The 22,138-nt window shown below is 43.3% G+C and overlaps 1 protein-coding gene across 2 annotated transcripts in view; it reads right to left on the bottom strand.

Moving 5' to 3' along the window:
* Positions 1-21,215, bottom strand: part of Dbx2 (developing brain homeobox 2) — a 27,517-nt gene extending 6,302 nt beyond the window's left edge. Inside the window, exons 1-3 of one of the 2 annotated variants that reach the window (XM_055627128.1) lie at positions 20,665-21,215; positions 7,262-7,357; positions 279-466 (exon numbers count right to left, since the gene is read on the bottom strand). In XM_055627128.1, the coding sequence (XP_055483103.1) occupies positions 279-466; positions 7,262-7,357; positions 20,665-20,998 (618 nt within the window). In that variant the 5' untranslated portion in view covers positions 20,999-21,215. The remainder of the gene's footprint in view (positions 1-278; positions 467-7,261; positions 7,358-20,664) is intronic. The other variant, XM_055627129.1, reaches the window with a different exon arrangement.
* Positions 21,216-22,138: the final 923 nt, after the last annotated feature.

Raw genomic sequence — 22,138 nt, 5'->3', positions numbered from 1 at the left:
GATAGATAGATAGATAGATAGATAGATAGATAGATAGATAGATAGATGCTGAGTACACAATATAACTATGTCCTCTGATATAAGTGAGACGGCTTCACTGTGGCCAGATGTGATGACCTAAGAAGGTCACTAGGTAGTTGGATAACATTTGAATTCTCCTGAATTTGAGTTCTTTGGGTACAAGCCTCACACAAGACATATTTGGCAAAAAGAACAAACTTCATCATCACGCCCCTGCTGAAGTTAGGAATAGGAGGCATCTTCCTCCTTATTGGTACCTGTGACTCCTTCAGTCCCAAGCTGACAGCGAGTTTCCTTCGGTCTGTTTTGCTGATGTATTTCTGCTTCTGAAACATTTTCTCCAGGGCCTTTCTCTGGTCCTCTGAGAACACAGCTCTTCTTAAAATCCCCCTTCGAGCTTTGGCATTTGAGTCCTGGGTCAGCAGAGGCAGCCCGTGTTCTTCTCCTGGCAGAGAGGAGCAAGACAAAAGGGCACAGGGTTAGAGAAGAGTTGTCCTTAGACTCTCAGAAGAGCCGCACCTCATAGTGGGCGCAGTGGCATAGCTCTACAGTGAGAGCCATGCTGCTTAAGCTCTCTGGGTCATGGACTTCTTCGGCGACCAGATGAAATGTTGATCTTGGGAGGATGCTCCAAGGGGTCAATAAAATAACACAAAAATAGCGCCATGTCCTATGAGTCTGTCTCCCCCTTGGCAGCTGAGCTGGTCCTTAAATGGATCATACATATGCCTCACCGGCCACTCCCAAAGTTCATGGGGTAACGCAGGTCCAATTCTATGCAAGGGACACAAGCTCACACGCCACCCAGACACTCTCAGTTCGGCCTGGCTCTTCCCTCTGCATTTGGGTGCCCTGGATTAACAATTGTTTCCAATCTAACGGTGTAGACCGAAGCATTAGAAATTAGAAGAGAATGGCAACGACCCGAAGACATATATAAACTATCCAACTGATAAGATCTTGAAGAACCTTTGAAAGTAAAGACTAAGAAGACAGACAGCAGTAAGGAAAGGGCTGCATGTGATGTTTTAAAAGAAGGCCTCAAAATCTGCACTGTGCTTACAGCAAGGAAAAGGGGCCCAGGAGAACAAAGTGAACGCTACTGTGAGTGATCGCAGAAATGTGGGCGTAAAGCGCATGCCCGCTGTCGGCAGTTTAAGCTCCAATCTATTTCCCAGTGGGGACCAGCTTGGCTGCTGCATAGGCGTTGCGTGAGGGCTGACGATGAGTCCAACCTGTCCTTAAGATGCTCGCAATTGGCGAAGAGAGGCCCACGGGCTCAACAGTGAGGGGAGCACGTGACCGTCACAGGGACCACAGAGCAGCACAAGAGCCACAGCCAGAGCAGGAGAGCCCACGGAAGATAGGCAAACAGCCAATCCCCAGAAAAGTAACTTCACAGCGTCAGTGTCGGGAGGGAGGCAGGACGCCAGGCGAGGGCAGCTTTGGAGAAGCTGCATCGAAGAGTCACACAGAGCCTGCTGTCTCCAGTGTGTTAGAGGCGAGGGTGTGTGTGATGAGCTTAGGATAGAATTTGATCAGGGAGGCCTTGCTCAAAGACAGGATGAACCCAGCCCTACAGAGAGGTAAGCATTTTAGGTTTAAAAAAAACAAACAAAAAACTTCTACATTTATATGTGAAGTATAAAACCTTATAGACTACTGAGGTAATAAAATAAACTGAATTTTCCCTTAAATAGAGTTGTACCCTAGGTTTCTGCCTTTTTTCAGTTTTAACTCCTATGCCAAGTTCTAGATCTCAAGATAAGGCAATGGGGAGATGAGACTCATTCAAATATCCCCACAATCTTTAATAGAAGTCCTAACAAGATATTTTTAGGTTTAAAAAAAAAAAAAAAAAACCATATTCCTGTCGAGGATCTATGGATGCAGTTCCAACATTGCGGGGAACATAAACCGAAACCAGGCCTCACCCTATGAAGAACAAACCTCCTGGGCCCATAACCAACTTTGGGTATTAACTTCTGTGCCAACTTTTTCTGAATTTGGTGCCCTAAAATGAACAGTAACAACCAATGAACAAACGAAATCCGTGGCAAACGCAAAGAATGCTATATCCTTCGTGTCTTTTCCATGTGTCTGCTGCATTGGTGTCCTCATTCCTCACAACCACGCCCCATACCCAATCTCACACACATGTCATTTTACCATGGCAACTCCACACCCGTTTCCATTGACCATGCACCAGGACTCCGTGTGAGGGTTAGCCTCTTTGGCTTCCTGACTCCCACCCTGGGCAACAGTCCCATGCCTATTGCTACAAGAAACCCTAAATAGTCTTCTTCAGGGATACATATTCCCCATAACCCCTAAGCACCGATATGCATTGGGCTTACGAGTCGGCAAAAATGCAGAGGGGAAAGGATAGAGCAGCAGCGTACGCACCATGGTAGGCCATTAGAGAAGTACAGACAGGTAATCCATGCGTGCTGTTTTACATTTTAAAACATTTCCTAGTAAAAACAAGCAGCCACTACAGCAGTCTTAAGGGGAACAGAGTTCCCGCACCATTCCCATGGACTCTGTCATCCTTCTAATGAACTCGGCATCCTCTCAGAGCTGGAGGAGAGAGAGGCCACTTGTATGATCCAAGCTTTTCCTACAGGCTAGTTAAAATACCACTAGCCTCCATTTACTGTTCCTTCAGATTTTGCCATTTCAATCTGGAGTGTGTCTCCTGATGCCAGTTTTCCCTGGCTGAGGGTGAGGGTGTTGTCTGCAGGCCTGTGCCATCCTGCAGCACTTTCCCAACAGTTACAACTGCTCATCTTCTGCTTCCAGATGTTTATATCCTATGCTCTTCTCTTCCATGAAGAGATGCCTCAGCATTATTTTCAAATACAAACCCAAACCCTATCCTCAGGCCTTCATACAACCCAGAATTTGGTCTTAGGACTCTCCTCAACTTAGACACTTCTTCACCAAGTTGGGTGTGAGAAGTGCAGAGGTCCTTCACTCAGTGGCTTCCTCTTAGCTTGGATTTTACATGAGAGTCTATTTAATGTGCCTTAAAAGGGTCTCCTGAACCAAAAAGTCATGGTCAATCTAAGCCTTTCAGAATCTAGTAGGAATGTGGCCTCCTCAGCAGAGCCTATGGCTAAAGCACACTTCGTATCCTAGTGACATTCTACAGACAAACACTGAGACGGCATTCCACTTTTCCCCACTTTGCTCTGTCCCGCCCGTCCATCCTACTCCTTCCTATTCTGTATTTGTGCACTCTTTTAGGGAACCAAAAATCAGGATTTTTATAAGCAGCCATACGTATGACTTTGTGTTACTCAGGGAATGGGTTATAGACAAGCAGCCCACAGGCCTGGGATGTCCCCACCTCTATGACCTGGGCTGAACACTCAGGCAGAGAAAGAACTGCACCTCAGGAATGAAACTCATACTGCCCTTGCCTCTCTAGAGCTTTGAATAGGGCCATCAACTTGGAAAGCCTATTGTTTTGAGTCTCTGATCCTTCAGACATTCTTCTTGGCTGACCTAATGTCATTTATCTGTGCAACACCACTCCATCACTTTTGAGAAGTCAATACCTATAACCCAACAATCTATAAACTCACTGATCTTTAAGCAGTATAATCAGACTTCTTTCTAAATTAAAAAAAAAAAAAACAAAAAACAAAAAAACAAAACTATGTCTCTTCGAAGATCTTAGAATGGCCACATTAAATCTTTCTATATGTTAGCTATTTTATATCTGTGTGCATGTGTGTGCTGGGAATTGCTTTCAGTCTCTCCTAGGTTTCCACAGCCCTGGCTCTTCAGAGGACCCATCACTCCAGCTGAGAGCAGTAAAACCAACACCCAGGTCAGGTGACAACAATATTAACCAGAGCATTGCCCATCTTTGAAAGTGAAACCCCTTAATCTCCAGTCACCCCATAAAAAGCATGCCCCTTCCTTGCTGTCTTCCACACAATGCTACACTAAAGCTTGGAGCAGATATGATGTTCTTTTAAGTTTTAACAAGGACAAAGAGACAGTGATGAGCTGGAAATGTCAAATCTGAGTACATCTTCCAGGAAAAGGCAGAGCAGTTTGTCCTGGTAACAGGTTTTCTCTGCTCAGACTTATAGAAAGTTGGTTCCAAGTTGAAGTTCTGTCTTCTAGGAAATAAAATTCTTAAAAGGTCAAGTTTGGTACTCAAAGACAAAATTAAATAATTATCTAATTAACTCAATTAGCTAGTCCACCTAATTAAAATTTCCAACTTTTAATTTAGCTTTAAAAAAAAAAAGTCATTATCCACATCATTTCCACAACTTTCCTTTTCATTTTGGCTGAGAAATGTGTTATTTTTGAAAATAAGTTTATGAGTGTAATATCAAAGATTTTCCGTGCAGTGCTTTAGGGGAGGGGCCAGCTTTTACTGGTGCCTTTCAATTTTCTCTACTGCTCTCAATGTCTTAGCATTGTGCCTATTAAACTGTTTACTGCATGCGAGAAGGGCACCGGGCAAATGATGGCTTCCACATTTGCAACAAGGAGTCAACCCTACAGCTGAGAAGCTAAGAAAATTCCAGTGGACATTAAACAAATGCATCACGTTAAGAGTGGAAGGAGCATTTCACTTGCTTAGCTACAAATGTGCTGACCCAGTCCTGGGCCTGGGGAGGGAGCAGAGTCGACATTGTGCAGAAACAAGAGCAGCCACCAGTTTCATCACTTGTTAAAACTTTTAGTATAAACCTTACTTTTGGCTGTCCAAGTGGAAACTTAACACAAGCTTACTTGAACAGTTCATTTTCTCCCTCTCTCTCTCTCTCTCTCTCTCTCTCTCTCTCTCTCTCTCCCTGCAATGGAAAATAATTTAGCAACTTGGACATAAACACTTATTATTAAAAAAAGAAAAGAAAATCTAGTAAATTCCTTTAGTGAAAAGGCGCTGCAGATCTAAAGCTCATTAGCTGTACCCTGGGTATCACGGTTGTTTATGTAGAACTCTTTATGGACAACAAGATGGCACCGTATTATTAGTTGCTGCCAGCGTGAATGAGCATTCTAAATAGGAAAATAAGAAATTGATTTCAGAGTCATGAGTAATAACGTGACACGGCACCATTTATTAAAAACACATGCAGCCTCTCCAAATGGTCCTGAGAGGCCAGTGCGAGGAGGGCAGACAAGTCAAGGGCAGTACTGCCCATCCCTGATGTGAACCGCACTGGTCTCTCAAGCCATGTGTCCCCCCCCAAGATAAACATGGGGCTGGAAGCCCTGAGGGCTGAGCATCATTTACAACAGCTATGTAGAGGGCACTGGCTGTGAAGGGCTGGGAAGTAATGAGAGAAAATGCGACCTGCTTAAAAATAATCGCTCGAGCCTTTGAGCGGATGACGTGCTCGGTTAAAGAGCCTCAGTGCTTTGTTTTGTTTTGTTTTGTTTTCCTATTTATGAAACGCCCAGACTTTCATAGGCTAGACACTCTTAAAATGCTGCTACAAAACAGCAATACGTGTACCCACGTATACCCTTAGCATACCCCATTACGCGAGCTCCCCTTGTGTCTGCTCACTCCATCTTGAACTTCAGCACCAGCAACCTCCTGAAGCAAACGATACCAAGATGGAGTAAGTGAAGCTAAGTGTGCAGCCTCTTCAGTAGCCAGAGGTGCCACTGGGATGAGGCTTTAAGCATCTGAGTTTAAGTGTCTCCCTCGGACATCTTTCCCTGCCACTCTATAACTGGTGATAAATGGTGCCTTGATTTGCACAGGTTTTTCAATCGCCCTCATAGAGGACCACCTTGAAGGAGCGAGTAGAAGGTTTAGTCACGGTTTCTATCTCACTATTCAAATTCAATGCATTCTAGTCAAATCGACAATTAATAGATCACTGCCAGAATAGCAGTGTATCGGTCCTGGTTAATAAACAATCCTCACAGTTGATAATGGGCCCCTGTGCATTCAGCAAGTCCCTATATGCACTCAGCTCAGCCACTAAAATCCCTTTCAGGTGGACAGGGCTATATGGGAAGATGAGCCAGAATGAGTCTATAAAAGTCAGTTTCATTCACGGCTTTATTTTTCAGTCAAGGGCTTTAAATGGTGTCCAGAAATTCACTTGGGATGTGAAGCAGGAGAAAAGGCTGACACACAGAGCCTGGCTTTATGACCGCACAAAAGGACAAATGACCCTTGCCCAAGCCCTCTCACTGTGAAATGGTCCCTAAAGTTCATCTGCCGAGTGAAAAATTGTGGTGAGGTCGCGTGTGGATGAGTCCAGCAAAAGTGAGGATTGGTCACGGGTCTGTCACCCATTGTAGCCACATCCCAGCCGTGCAAAGCGCTCTGTGGGAAAGTATCAGCCTCCTAAAGAGAAGCCCAGGAGCCCGCAGCTCATTAAACAGCAGCATTTGCTGCCTCTCTTGTCGGGAGTCATCTGGGGGGGGGGGGGGGGGTGGCACTCCTCTCCTGAAACATCCATAAAACCCAGGAACACATAGCGGGCCGGGCCGTAAGGGCTGAAGACATTCATGGGCCTGTGGCTTGGGGCTGGCCCTCTCTCCACGCTCACCTGGCGTGGCTGTGTCCCTGTGTAAGTGCCTTCTTGTGACTCACGCAAACGCTCATCCTCTGCCTGTGGGTTTCACCGACATCCCAAGCCACCTGTAACGCGGTGTCTGAGCGAGAGAACCACGCTGCTCTGTTTAGATTCTCCTCTTCCCAGACACAAATGGATTTTGCTTTTATAACGTTTAGAGACCAGGTTCCTGAAAACATTGCCTGCGATCCTGCCCAGGCTTCTTCAGGAGGACAGAGACAATAATTTACCCCCTTTTGTGATCCCCGAGCTTCTAATCAATCTCTAGACCTGTGTTTTTCTGAGTCATTTTAAGCCGAATGGAAACGCCACACAGAGCACCCTTTTTACCCGCTTTCCCTTTTCTCCCTTCTTCAACGGAGTGTGGCTGCAGGCTTCAGAAAGAGCCAAACTGGTCCCTCTGAGATCTTTTATATCAAATGGAAAACAAGCCCTTGCCTTGGTGTGTCGGCCCCGGGTTTAGTGTTGCCGAAACCGGCTCACAATCGCTCACTGTGCCGAGGTTTGATAATCTCTGGAAACCTCCTGAATAGGGTCGCTGTGATTTTTTTAGTGAGGAATTAGCTCCTTGCCGCTGCACTGCCAATTAGCTTCCCCGAGCACATTAAATCCTGCTGCTTTGGTTTACAGAGTAACTGAGGCATTGCTGATGAAGCATTAAAACTTACTTGAAAAAGCTGTGGGGGAGGCAGGGCGCCTGCAGGACCCACCGCAGCACGCAGAGTAGAATGGCGAGGCGCTCAGAAGAAAAGGTTTGGAGGGCACTGCAGAGAAAGCATTGATCTCATTGATTAACCGTTTCTTTTACACAATATTCAAAACTCCAGCTTCCCCGAGCCCCTGAGCAGGAGGGCTGCGTTGCTAAACCTCCCCTCAGTTCTAACTTGTACTGAAATTAAAGTCATTTTAAAGTGTCAAAGTTCCTGCCAAGCGCTTTCCTCGGATCTGGAAGATGTGGTGGAAAGACCGGAACCAGCGTGGTTGTAATTACAAATAATGAATGCCGACTGTTCTTTATACAAGACACACGAGGGTAATAGTATGCAAGGAGCATCTGCAGTGATGGGCAGGCCCCTATCCGCCCTGGCCAACATGGCTGCTCCTGGCCAAAGGCAATCGCCAAGCTCAAATATATGGCTAGCTTGAGTAGGTAGTGAATCTTCAGACCAAATTCATTTAAATTTAAAGAGTCTCCTGTGAATAAGGATTACAATATTAAATGGCATGGTTCTAAAGGTCCGACTTACCAAGAAACAATTTAAATGTCTTTTTTTTTTTTTAAAGAGATTTTATCACTTCAGTGTTCATTTTCAGGTTATATGAAAGATGTGGTTAGCTGAATTCCTGAGATGGTACGAGCTAATTTACTGAGCAGTACCATAATGAAAGTACTGTTTCTGATTGAAGCCACTTGTTTTAAAGTGTTCACAAACAATCACATTGCCTCTCAAGGTAAATCTAGTTACCAGAAAGCATTTTACGCCATAGCGGGTCTCCCTTAGTTCTATCCTGCTCAGTTTATTCAAACACATGACTCACAAGGCTGTGAAGGGCTGTTTACGGAATCCTGTGTGTGTGGAAAGGAGACCTGAGCAGTGTGTCTGAAAAGGTGTCTAAATAATCATGAGGGATTTTTTATTATTATCATATGCTGTTCTTAGATTTTGACTGCACCATTACAAAGATAATAATCATTTTATTGAAATACAGTATTTAAGAAAAATATTGAACTCCATTCATTGCTCCATAGAAAAATAGTTATGAAGACCTTGGTGGACTCTAATAGCTGTTGTTATTGAGAAGTAAGTGCCAAGCCGAGTTAAATGGCTTCAACATACCATGGCCTTTAAAAAAATGCATTTAGTACAATATAGAAAAATATAGGTCATGATTCCTGAATGTAGGCACCTGCTTTTGCCTTGACATATGTGGCATCATTAACTGACAAACTGTAATTGAATAAAAGGTCTTTGAAATGAAGAACAAGAAACATTCCTGTTCTTCTAAGGGAATGGGGTAAAACATTAACCTTGTTCTGCACCCCAGAACACCCTCAAATCTTTTGAGGTTGATGACCTTGAAATATAAATCTCAATAATAATAATAATCAATAATAATAAATAATAATAAATAAAGATTATTATTATTATTTTCTCTTATCTTTATGTGGCAACATTTTTTTTTCTTGATCACACCAGGTAATTTTATTTTGATATGCCTACATACCTTTTAAAGAACATGGTATTTTCAGACTTGCACTCTTATATTAAAAAAGCATGTAGTTATTTTAGCCAATTTATTTAAAAGGAACAATAAAACAAATAGATTGCCCAAGAAAAGTATTTACGGTATTTGTAAAATCCCAAAGGCCTCAAAACTGTAAACAAGTTAAAAACCCAGTATCTGTCTCTCCTATCAAACAATGTTGAGATGTCGATATAATTGTTTTTATTTATTTAATATCTGAATTTCTAAAAAAAAAAAAAAAAAAACCCATAAGTGTTTTAATGCTGTTTTTAAAATTGGTAACTCAGCAAAGAGAAGAAATGACAAATTATCTTGGTTTTCCCAAATTAATAAAAGACATAGCTTCGGTACTTTTGTGAATTATTCTAATGTTGACCATAAAACCATCACAGACAAGATCATTTTACTTGAACTATACATTTTATATTGGAAGCATACTCCATGAAACCGTAACAATGTGGTCACTTAAACAAGATCTGGGTAATGACACCAGTTGACATTCCAACATGGAAGGGGAAAATCTTGAAGAGCTACAGGCAATTGTCAGCTGCTAAGAGAGGGAGAATTAGTCTTCTTGAGTGACAGACTGCCTGGTATGTCTTCCAGTCCCAAGCGGTTGGCGTTAAACACACACACACACACATAAGCAACACAGAAGGGACTCAGCAGTTTGTGTGTAAAGAAGAGGTGGAGAGGGAGGAGGAGGAAGCGAGAGTAGTTGAAGGTAGACAATATGGAAATGATACAAATACACTACCCAGGTATGAAATTCTCAAAAAAGAAAAAGGAGTTAAAGAAGAATATGACAGTTTTAGGTAGATTACATTTCCATTACTACTTATAGATATATGAGTTTGCATCTTTGTGTTTATTTTCAAGCATTTCTGTTAACTTATTACCTCTCTGAAATGAGAGTTCTTTACATAATTATGCACGGCTATTGGGATTTTAGGCTCTTCTTTGTTTTTACTAGGTATGGAAAAAAAAAAGAAAAGTCCACATTGCAATTACACATATAAAGTTTAACATCTACCATGTAGCCTGGAAGCATCAAAACTGTGTATGTCCACTTGGGTTTTGTTCAAGTATAGAACATAGAAGACTATACACCAGTTACACCACAAAACAATGCAAGGTATAAATAAAGGATAGAGTTTCCTATTCTAACAAATTGTTCCCCAGTCTTTGCCGATGGCCCTAACAACAGAAAAATAATGGCTTAAAAATTTAGTTCCTGTGAGACAAGACACCGATTAAACTCATGTGTGATGATGTGGCTTGAAAGCACGTGATCTGATGTTAAACCAGGAAAGGTTTAATTCAGCATTCTGCTACAATGCCATGCATTGCTCCATTTAAAATCTGTAAGCAAAGTGACACAAAATCTTCAGTTGCAGAAGTATAGTCAAAGTCTACAGTAATCATTCTAATAGGGGCAATGGAAACTGGCCTCCCCATTGTGATATGACAAGACTGGCAGGTCTATTGTGCAGAATGTTTTCACCATCTTAAATCATCTCTTTGACACGCACACTTAACAGGAGGTTAGTCAGCTCCTGACTGCTATACATACATACACCTTCTTTAGACTGGTTTATGTGGAAATTGCTGTGAAATTCCAATTAAGTGCTCCTTTTTTACATCTGACGGAAGGCAAGTACCAATACATGTGAGTCTGTGATACTGAGTGCTGAGTGGCAGTCAGAGGAAACCGAGATTTGAAATAACACGAAGCATTCAAAATACACATTACACTTTTAATATTTGTAAACAACATACTTTTTGGAAGCCATGAGTAAAAGGCAAACTGGAGGCTGATGAGAGCAAGTGCTAGGCTGACAGATATCTCAAAACCATTAGGCCCTTAGCAGATGCTTTGAAGACGCTCTGAAAAAGGCAGGAAAGGGGCAATTTAATCCCTGATAAACATTTCAGATTCAGTCACTGAAGTCTGTATGTCATTATTTGACCATTTATCGTGGCAGGCCTCCTGGCCAGTAGCTGTACTTGTATGCTGGCCCCTGGGCTGGCCCTGAATTTAGCACATCCTCCCTCCACTCACTGACACTGTACTTCAAAGGGACAGGCATCTGGCATGTGAATGAATTCTTTCAAAAATGCTAAAAATGAGCAAGATACACCATGGTGATCTTCACATAATGACTGATTATTAGCTAAGAAAGTAGGGACTGGATGAGAGGCAGATTCTAGGAAGTGAAATTATTCCCAGGATTTGTTTTCAAGAAGTCTAAACTGTGACTTGAAAAATAGTATATATTTGAAGAGACTATCTAGCCTATGGTAGACCCCAAGACGAGGCTGTAGAGGGAGGCAAACCTCTGTCCAGTCAGACCCAAGAACTACCCATTGCTTAAGCAGGCCCCCTGTGTTGTCACTCAGTCAGTCACACAGTCAGTTTGAAGCAACGCATTTGTGTGATCCAGTTGCAAACTTCACTTTCAGTCAGCAGGAAAACAAGCTAAGAAGGTCCATCCATTTACCTTTCTGGTCCACAGGAAACAACAGAAGTGGGCATTTTGGGTTTTGCTTCAAGTGTTTGACAAACAGAAAATAGCAGGTATGGGAACAGCTCATGAGAAGATAATTCCAGGGAAATGCTTCTTGCTTGATTCTGGCCTTTAAACCCATGTCAAATACGAGCTACATTCTATCAAGTGCCAACTTGTGTACTGCCTGCTAAGCCTACAAAGACAAAAAGGGCAACTTTTTGTTGCCAATCCTTGAAATTTTTGCTTTTTGCCTTTTTGTTTTTCTAAATAAACTAACAGATCTGAATCTCCTAGTTTAAAAAAAAAAAAAAGATGGAAGGGAAGGTATAGATTTTCCAGTACTCCAAATTTTATTCTATCAAACCTGATGCATTCCCCAAGAAGATAAAAAGAGTTTCATATGTTTTCTCCAAGCAATGCTTCTCAGCTCTGAACACACAATATATACAATGTACGCAAAAATACTGATGTCTGGCCTCCATATCAACAAGGATAAATCAGACCTGGATTGTAAGAGGCCCCTCACTTAGCATTGGTTCAAAAACTCCACAGGTTATTATAATGTCTAGCCAGGACGATGTCGCTGAAAAGAGTGCAAAACAATGCCTAGCAGACAGCAGTGCTCCATGGACGGTCGCCCTTCCCCCGCCTGGATCATGTGTGAGTGGAGGGCGATACTGAGGCCACATGGGAAAAGACGCGGTGTGGCCGGGGCTTCTGCTGAGCTACACAGTGCTACCGACACACCTGGCATCTCTGCACTCTGAAATGTACAAAGGAGAAAAACAAACAAATTTAACTGTAGTCAGGAAGGCTTCGCTAAGGGTGTCCTTAAGCATGACAAACACCTTTGGATGTTTGAAAATCATTTGAAAAGCACTCAGAATGACAAAAGGAGAGAAAGGCATTCTAGTTAGGAGAAGTGGCATACAAAGGAACGGGGATGTCGAGCAGGTTAAGAAAACTTGTCCAACTTCCGGGGCCAGGTCAAAGGAATGCAGCACCAAGTGTAACTGAGAACAGCTCCATAGCTGCCGACATGAAGGCCTTAATCCCAAAGCGAGTGTTTTTAATCTGTCTGCAGTCATTGGGTAATTTGTGTTTTCTGGACTACCTTGGTGATGGGAATAAAGCTACATTTGCAAATCTCACTGGGTAGTGGTGGCTCAGTTGTGCAGGGGTCCAAATGCCTAGTCTGGCGACACCACATGGTGGCAACAGCTACTAATAAGCATAGATTTAAATACCTGCACCAATATCTTGATCCAGGACCATCAAGTGGATTGCCTGGCTTCTTTGTGAGCTGTGGCACACTAACCAGATCCTTGTGACCGTCATCTGAGTCCATGGTCACTGATTCTGCTGTCTCACACTGCCTGTTACATAGCTACAAGAAAACTAGCTGAATCTGAGGGAGTGCCTTGCTCTCTGTACTATAAAGGAGGTGTTACAGAGGACAACACTATAAAACAATGGCATCCATTGCTCCCAAAACATCTCTGCATTGAAGTCTCAGTGCGCTCAAGCTCTCTAACACTCGGTTGGTCAATTCCCACACAGGTCTACTCCAGACGCTGGGTCCAACAGGAACCGTACTATTCCCCTGTGGCAGATCTTAAGTGGCTACAGTGGGCTGAGAGTCTCCCTACTACCGAGAAGTGGAGGCTGTTTGTTCTTCCCTGGAACGTTAAACGGTCTCAGCGAACTTTCTCAATCAGGATGTTGGCACGGCCACATTTTAGAACCTCCAAGACGTGTTGTGTTTAGTTAGAGGCTCCAGAACGTCCAGAGCTCCAGAGACCATGCAGGCTTATTTTCCGAACTCTCCCATTTAGAGCCCAGAAACCATGCAACAAACAGGTTCAAGACATCAAAGAACGCAAATCGGGATGAAGAGCTCCAGCTGAGCACTCAGTCACCAGCCAGTATCAACTGCCAGTCAGACTCATGGGCAGCACCTTGGGCCCGCAGCCCATGGAACCTGGATGTCCCACCACAACCTCAGGACTTCCCAAGTGAGGACCACTCCGCTGAGCTCAGTCAGCCCACAGGAGGACCGAAAATGAATAAAATGGGATTTTTTTTTTCTAATCTATGAAATGCTGATGTAGAATCTCACAGTACTTTAACTGTGACAAAAATAGAGGAAACGCCTCTCATGTCCTTTCCTGCCTCCTGCCAAGGGTTATTTTGAGGTGTGTGGTTGAAAGTTAAAGCAGATACTAACCCCTATTCTCGTATTGAAGCCAGGCATCTTGGGTCACTGTGGACGACACAATCTGTAACGTGAAGCACTTTAATCTAGACCTTAAGATCACAAGCAGTTGCTGAAGGCTCAGACATGGGTAAGAGTCTTTAAAACATCCCCCAACTTGCCATTCATGCTCTGAATGAAGGGCTGGAAAACTTTTCTGAGCCAGGAAGTAAACATTTTGGGCTTTTTGAGTCAGGAGGTCTCCACAGCAACTGTGGATGCTGTCCTTCCTGTCGAGGCTCAGGGGGCTTTTTGGACTTCAGTCTCAGTGTAACTTCGGAGTTGTTGGGTGTGACTGAGTCCGGTGTGTGGTAGTCCTATTAGAAACCTGCCAGCAGTCAAGGCTTTATTCTCTGACTGAACCACGTTAGCTTTGTCCAAAGGGAACTTACTCCACTGTGTATTTCAATTTAAAAAGTTATCCAAGGTTTAAAGTTTTAAAGGACAAGAAACTCAGAGACTTCATAGGATTTGTAGAACTGTATCACCCATTCTGCTTCCAGTGGCCGCCAGGATTAACAAACTTAAGGATGCCGAAGAGTACCCGCCCTCATACCAGAGAACCACCCTCGCAGGAACATCCACAAAACAAGAAGGTTATTAAACATTCAGCAATAAACACAAATAGGCTCAAACTCCTTGGCTCCTTTTCTTTCTTCTTTTTCGCCTTTCCTTATTCTAGATGCCATAGTTCCAAAACAAAGGTCTAAAAACTCATAGCAGCTTTTTGATCTCTGACTTCAGAAAGAATTTTAGTGCCTTAAGTTTACTGTTCACATAACTCACAAAAAAATACAGCCCTGATATATTCACAACTAACAGCCACTTGACAAAAGTGAATAATGTTCTTAAAAAGGAAATGAGTTGGGGTAACGTTATATAGAGTGACAAATCACTCAGCATTGCCAAGCTGAGTATTGACTGGAGGCTAAAAAGAACGAAAGGTGGAGATTCCATTAAAAGTGGAAACATTACTGTAAGCAAAATAAAGTACTTTGGAATAAAATATACAAGAGCCCAGTAAGTGTGTTATATGTTAAGGCAAAAATCCAATTTCTTACTCACAGTGTATAAAACAGAAGAATGATCTAATGAAGCTCTAAATGAGGATTCTAACAAGTGTTTTGAGATAAAAATCATATTGTTTCCATTTAGACTCTGCCTTTTTACTCCTGGCAAATGCCAGGTGTATTTGAATGAAAACTTATATATAGTGACTTAAAATTGTATACTTTGTTGTATGTATACCTAGTCAGGGAACAGGGGGAGTGTGAGTCAGAGAAAACTTTAAGAGAGGAGAATCGATTTTTCAAAAAAGAAGAAGGAGCAGAAGATGAAGAAGAGTTAGCTAGGCCAAGTACAGTATAGCCCAAGAACACCTGTAACCTCAGCTCTTAGGAGGCTGAAGCAGAAGTAGCATGAGTTCAAAGATATAAATTTGTATAAAATAGAAAGGTTCTTGACAACATAGAAAAAGTTCCAAGCCAGAATGGGTTATATGGTGAGATCCAGCTTCAAAACTCAAAAGGAATAAGATGGATTCTAAAGCTTTAGTCAATGGCAACAATGCAAATTTAGTAGTTAAAAAGTAGATGGCAGAATAAATAAAATACTACACACTTGAAAAGAGGTACACGTTTGATTAAATAGTTTAAAAAATCCTTCCCTTGTGTACAGACTTTTGCAACCAAAAAATCGGAAAACATTTTAGTACACAATTCCTAAGCACAGACAGTGGCCCTTTACTGACAAGTCACCATCATTTTTACTTAGTTACATGTAAGCATCTTAAACAGAACTGTTTTCTGGTGAGCACAAGGAGAGGAAGGAGGCAGCACACTGAGGAGGAAGACAATGGAATCTGACACAGATAAAGAAGAGGGGATGACAGCATTGCCAGGCACACACAGGCCCAAGTAAAACTCTAACATCAGGGGAGAGATAAAACCACCCTTGGTCATCCCCACGAGTTGCCCAGCACATATGGTATCCTTATCTGGTGCAGCCATGAACCTTCTGAATTCTGCTTAAATTCCATGTAATGTGCATAAAGTTCTGGGTATTCAAGCCATTGTACCTCTTAACCTCTGAAGTCATTAAAGTAGAAACCACACAGAAGAACTAGAAACTGTCTTCTGCATTTATCGCTGCTCTGGCTCCATACTCATTTCCACTCATATCCCATTGTCAGAGTGAAGGAGAACGTATTCACTGATGGAAGGTGAGGAGCTGCTGAAGTTGGAGATATCTCAAACATACATGAGCTGTTTCCAAATCAGATGCTATTGTATAAGACGGATGGCTTTCTCTGTCAGCACTAAAGTAAAGGGTCCATGAATGCTACTCATGATAAGGACTGCTCCTTCAACCTAAAGGTGGTGATTAACTTGGGGGCTGTGCTCAGAAATTGTCATGAGTTATGTATGTCATGTATATGTTACCTACAAAGATGTGCTAAGTGGGTTACAAAAATATGTGGCTATATTAGGAACCTGGTTTTGTTATTCCCAGCAAAAGATGGTAAAGGCTGGAACAAAGATCTGCTCTAATGAGGCTGTCACTGTCTCATTCCGAATCCTATGCTCTTGCTGTCCTGGTTCTGGTCAGCATCTTAACATGGCCAGTTCCAAGGTTTCAGTCAGCCAAAAACAAAGCTTGAGAATACTTTATCAATAAGCCTGACATGCTGTGGTTGGAGTCAGACTTTAAAGACTTCCAAACTATCCCTTAGCAAGTGCTTAAAGCAGTTTTCTAGAGCCACAGTGTCGGTGTATCTCAATGAAGGGAGAATAAAATGCCATTCTAAATGCAAGACAGGTAAAACAGAGTTAAAAATTAGTAGGCTGACAATTCTCTAGACAGAAAGATAAATGAGACAGTCAGACAACATGTTGAATGTTGATGATAAAAAGCAATTCCAGATGAATGAGAGAGAAAAAAAAAAAGCAATCTTGCTTTTCTGGACTACACAACATATAAGTTAAGACAACTTAAAGAATGTTTAACTCACTTTTCCAGGATAAAAATTTGTTTTCTAATACTTTCAAATGCACACAAATGGATTTAATAAATAGCAAAGTACTTTTATATCAAATGCTTTCTAAATATTTTTAAACAAATGTCATTAAATGTTGTTTGTTAAACTTAATTTGAAGAGAGAGAACTGATCGGACAAAACAGAAAAATTCACATAGCAGTCTCATAACTAAGAAAAATTCATCTTTTGTAAATTTCAAGACCGCTCTTTTAAATTTAAAAAGACATAAACATTCTGATACGCACAGTGTTTTTCAAATGGTGAGGATATTGATGATATGAATGCAAGAGGCAAAACCGATGACATGGTTAGATTTTTCTGAATTGTTCTCAACACTTTGCCATCAGAGTTGTTAATTCAACCTGAAAAGCCTTATGAGCCTAACTGTCTCATCTGTAAGATGGGTAGAATAGCTGAGTGGGTGTGCTGATGTGAGCATGAGGTACTAGGTATCGGGAAACAGAAAGATGTGCTTTTTCATCATTTTAAAGGAGTGGACAATGTTTAATGTTATATCAGAGAGATGTCCCTGTGTAGGCTCAGATGTTTGAGTACTTGGTCCCCGGTCGCTGGTGCTGCTTGGGGGACTTAGAAGGTGCATCCTTGCTGGAGGAAGCACATCACTGGGGAGACTGTGAGTGGCGTTGGGAAGTCATAACCTTGCCCTATTTTCAGTGTGCTTCCTCTGCTTTGTGTGGGGTTGAAATGTGATCTTTCAGCTTCCTTCTCTGTCACCATGCCTCCTACTGCTTGTCTGCCCACCAAGATGAACTCCTCTTGTCCCTTTGGGAGAGTAAGCCAAATAAACCTTTACTTCAAAAACCAAAACAAAACAAGCTTTGGGAGTATTACCTTTAATACTTAGAATTTCGCTTGCAAAGTTTCCTGACTCCCCACTCGTAAACTACAATGGGTCGATGACATCTCTCTCTCTCTCTGATAAAACGTGGAAGTGACTCCATTCATTACCTGCTGTCAGTAAATGCATCTTCCTCGAGCCTTCAGAAATGCCCTTTGGTGTCGGCAATTTTAAACGTCAGCTGTTTGGTAGTATATTGCTCAGAGCCTCTTTCCCCCAAGTATTCAAAGTTGCTGATTCTCGGGGACTAAGCAATGAAGCTCTACTTCACTCTTGACCTGGGGAGCTAGAGCCCTTTCTCAGCTAGACTTCCTCCCCGATTCATTCCCTTGGTTGGACTCTATGAGGTCTCATTATCCCTTGTTATTTTCTCATAGTTGAAGCAAGACTAAGCCAAGGTAACAGACTAAAGATTGGGAGCAGTTTTATTTTTCTCTCTTGGGAGTCTGCACACATTTAAAGGGGCTCCTAGGACAAGAACAAAATTAGCAAGGGAAATAATTTTATTATTAAAAAAAAAGAACAATCGCCATGCCAACAGCTACCTTCTGGCCTACCATGAGGATTGTGAAAATGGTAGCTGAGAGTGCACTGCTTGCTCAGTGACTGTGCCAATCACCCAAAACAGCTGGACACCTGTCAGACCTCAAGCTTCGCTGAGGAAATGAGATGCGTGGTGTGATTAACAGTACATATGTAACTAAGGTAATGAAGGGAAGGTGCAAAGAGATGTCCAGATCATCAGTTTTGGACCGCATGATCTCTATAATGTGACTGTGGCAAATTCTCGCTGGTCAACAAATTAAGGTCGGCAAAAACAAGTGTAGCCAATTTGTTAAAATTATTTAAATCATATTTTATTATTCTTTCCCAAGTCAATGTCTAAAGTAAAGACTCAGAATTTATTCCTAGGGGTTTCAAGTGGGAGTCAAGAGTAGGTGCTTGCCTACCATGAATAAGGCACCAATTCAATCTCCACCGCAGACCAAAACCAAACCGAAAAACAAAAGCACATACCTAATGATTCCTCACTGGTTATTTCCAAAAGGGATCTACTGCGATCTTTGGAAGAGGGGACTGGCTCTTCTAAGTGAGGTGTACCGTGGTACAGCATTGACTGAAAGCTCAGCCCTGAGCTGGCAGAGTGAGAGCAGCCACACCCGGTCACCTGATCTCCAGATTATCCCTGGAGCTCCTGTCACAACCTCACAACCTCGGATGAAAGGGCTCCTTCGTGTACTAAAACAGAACAGCGCCGCTTAAAATGGAGGCCATGTTCAGAAAGCTGTGAGCTCTCCTAAACTACAAACACAAATGAGTGTAAACCTGGTTTTAAACAGCATATCTGTGCCCATGGATTTACCAGGGCGGGGTGGGGAAGGGTAGCGTGTGTGTGTGGGGGGGTGTGTCCATGGGTGATTTCTTCACAGAAATGCATTTGAAACAAAGGTTTCCTTGTTCAGATTAAAATTAACCTCAGTGAGGTTTGAATAAATGGAAAAATGGAATCCTCGGTGAGGACTGAATAAAATATTCGGTAAAACATACATCTAAACTATTGTAAAGTATTTCGAATTATGCCCTCTTAATTCCTTATAAAGTCAGTTTTTATTTGAATACTTCAGTAAGTATACCAGAGTGAATATGTTCTTGTAAAATAAATAATGTTGGAAACTCTTTCTCCATTAATTACAATATTTAGAGTGAAATGAATATGCATATGAAATTACTTTACCGGTTACTGAGCTATCCATGTTAATCCACACTTAGTTTAACCGCTGAAAAGTCAGCAAAGGTTACAACTAAGTAATTTTGCACCCCTGAAAGTCAATCAACAGCAACTTAAGAATTCATTTAAAAATAACTTCTGTGAACACAATTCCAAACCAGCAACTCATGCAAATCACCAAATTATCTTGAAAAAAAAAATGTTATTTGTGTGACAGTATTTACTTATTTGTGGTCCCATGGACCTATCTCACAAATTTCTAATTTCATTCTGTTTCAAAAACAACCATGCAAGCATTCCCAAGGCACGTAGACCTTGCCTTCACTTGAGCCTGCTCTTCTCGCAGGGTGCAAAAGGCTTTCCCAGTGTTTAGGCTTTACACTCTGTGAATGAGACCGGTGTTAATAATTTCATTTGTTCCATTCTGTTAGTGGCCATTCCAAGTGAAAGACCAGGACAGGTTCTAAACACGCTAAATTCTATAAAGCCATTAGCAATAAATTTGATCTGGCAGTTTGCGGGGACAATGGAAACTGCTTGAATGGCGTGTTAGTCATTCCCGACAAACCCACCGGGATTAAAAGAATGAGTTAAGATCGTATAAGGACGCAGCTTAAAAAAAAAAAATTAATCCAACTGGATCTCGGTTTCCCAATTGCTTGGCAACTATGTTAATGGCTGGTTTCAGCTTTGAATTAATTTATCTCAGCTGCCCGAAGCCTTCCTCCCAGTTCCACTAGTAGTTAGGTTTTCTTCGGTAAAAATATAAATAAACCCAAAGTGTACTTCTTTCGGTAAATTCCTGTTTATAGGAGAACTTCCTACTTTAGTTTCCAACCTGACTGCACCAGCTAGCTCAGCACCAGGCGAGCGTCTGTCTTGAGTTCTTAACACCTCAAGAGATCCAAACTGTGAAAACCAAAGTTTGCGCAACTCTTTTCAAACCATCAGACCCAGACCGAGGCAATAGCGAGGTCTCAGGGCCGCTAAGCCTGCAGCCCTACCCTGCCAATGACTTTCCAGAGATGACACGGGACAGGCCCCAGTCAGCTAGAAAGGCTGAACCCCCAGACTCCCCCTGAGATCAAACCACGCTGGTAGCCCAGCCACCTGTTGAAGGAGGAGGCCAGGAAGGATGAGGGCGGGATGAGGTGGAGAAAGGAAAGGAATCCTAGGTCCACAAATATCATTTGTCCAATGCCTGCAGCCTTGGGCCGTTGGGGCAAGCACTCGCGCTGTGCGCAGCTCACCCGTGGCGACTGTGGTTGGTGCTGGGGCAGCCGGACTCTCCAGGGGCTGAGGGTCACCTGGAACCAGGGCTGCCCTGGACAGAGGTTCCCTGGACTGAGGCGTCCCCGGATCGAGGCTCCCCTGAGCTGAGTTTGCCCTGAATTGAGGCTTTCCTGAGCCGAGGTTCCCCTCCACCAAAGCTCACCTGGGGCTGAGGGCTGGTAGGCACTGTCTCGCTCCCCTGGAGCCCGGCCAGGGGCCATCTGGAAGGCCCAGCGCACACCGTAGGGCCCTGCCGGGCACAGCTTGAGCGGCACCGGGCTGGCAGGCAGCGGCCGCAGCGGCGGACACTCGGGACCCGGCGCCGGGCGCGGGGGCGGGGGCGCGTGCGTGGGCCCGGCCCCCGCGCGCAGCAAGTTCTCGATCAGGAAACTCTTGCCCAAGCTGCCAAAGCCCGGCGCGGGGAGGCCGAGGAGTGCCGAGGATGCCACCACATCCCAGTAGGTTCCGGCCTGGGCCGCCACAGAGCTGGGCAGCATGGTGCGTGCCCGCTGCCCGGGAGCCGCGGGGAGGGAGCGAGTGCGCCGGGACAGGCACGCGGAGCGGAGCGGGCAGGATCTGGGCGGCGGGGTGGGGTGCGTCCCTGGCCCTCAGCGGCTCCTCTGGCAGCGTCCAGGAGCTGTCTGCAGATCCCGAAGGGGTTTTCAGGACTGGGACGGAAGGTGTGTCCGGGCCATCCATTCATGTCATCCTGCCCACAAAGTGACAGATGCGGCCAACAATGAAGGCAATGAGAGTCCGGCTCAGGCAAGGGGAGGGGACTCTGGCTGAGGAGGTGGGCGTGGAGGGGACGGGATAGGGGCGCTACCACTCTCCCTGCCAAGCCTTGACCCTGGTGCGGAGCCCTGGGCTCTCGGGTATTGGTTATTGGAATTTCCCCTCCTGGAACTGGGTTGCTGAAGGGCAGTTGTCATTAGGGACAGGTTGTATAGGCACCTCTGTTTTAAGAAGAAAGAAATTGTATATTTCTTGAATCTTTTGCAAAACTCGTTTCCAGCGATTCATCTCAAGTTACCTTATTAATCTTATTAGTAAGATCTTATTAATAAGGTCCGTTTTAAGGATTCTGAAGAGAGGTGGCCACACCTTCCGTTTAGAAGAGATGACATAATCAGTTTTGATCTAAAGAAGCAAAGCTTTGGGCTGAAGGTGGTGGTTAACAGTGAGTAGTACTCTCTGAACAGACGGCCTGAGTTCGGTTCCCAGCACCCAGGTCACAAACCATTGTAACTCCCACTCCAGGGGACTGGATGCCCTCTTCCGGCCTCCACAGGCACCTACACGGAAGTGCACAAACCCACAGAGGGACATTTAACTAAAACTAAAATCTTGTTTTAAAATATCTTATTCCCTAACCAATGCTGCTTAGGTACTTGTTTAAAGAGAGAAACAGAATATTGCATTATTTAGAACTCTATTGCTCTTTTTTTTTTTTTTTTTTTTTTTTTTGCTTAAATATTTTTGTTTAACAGTTTGTGGAGACTGGCCAGATTAAAAAATATATGTGGTGAGAGAGAGAGAGAGAGTGAGCGGGGAGAGAAAGAGAGATGGGGGAGGCCTTTTGACTACAAGGCTTTAAAATCCTCTCATTTTGGAAACTATCAACCGGGTGTTAAAGC

Source organism: Psammomys obesus, unplaced genomic scaffold, assembly GCF_907164565.1.
Source record: "Psammomys obesus unplaced genomic scaffold, mPsaObe1.curated_primary_1811, whole genome shotgun sequence".
In the NCBI taxonomy this organism is placed as follows: Eukaryota; Metazoa; Chordata; class Mammalia; order Rodentia; family Muridae; genus Psammomys; species Psammomys obesus.
Note: the sequence above shows the minus strand (reverse complement) of the source record. Positions and strands in the feature narration are given on the sequence as shown.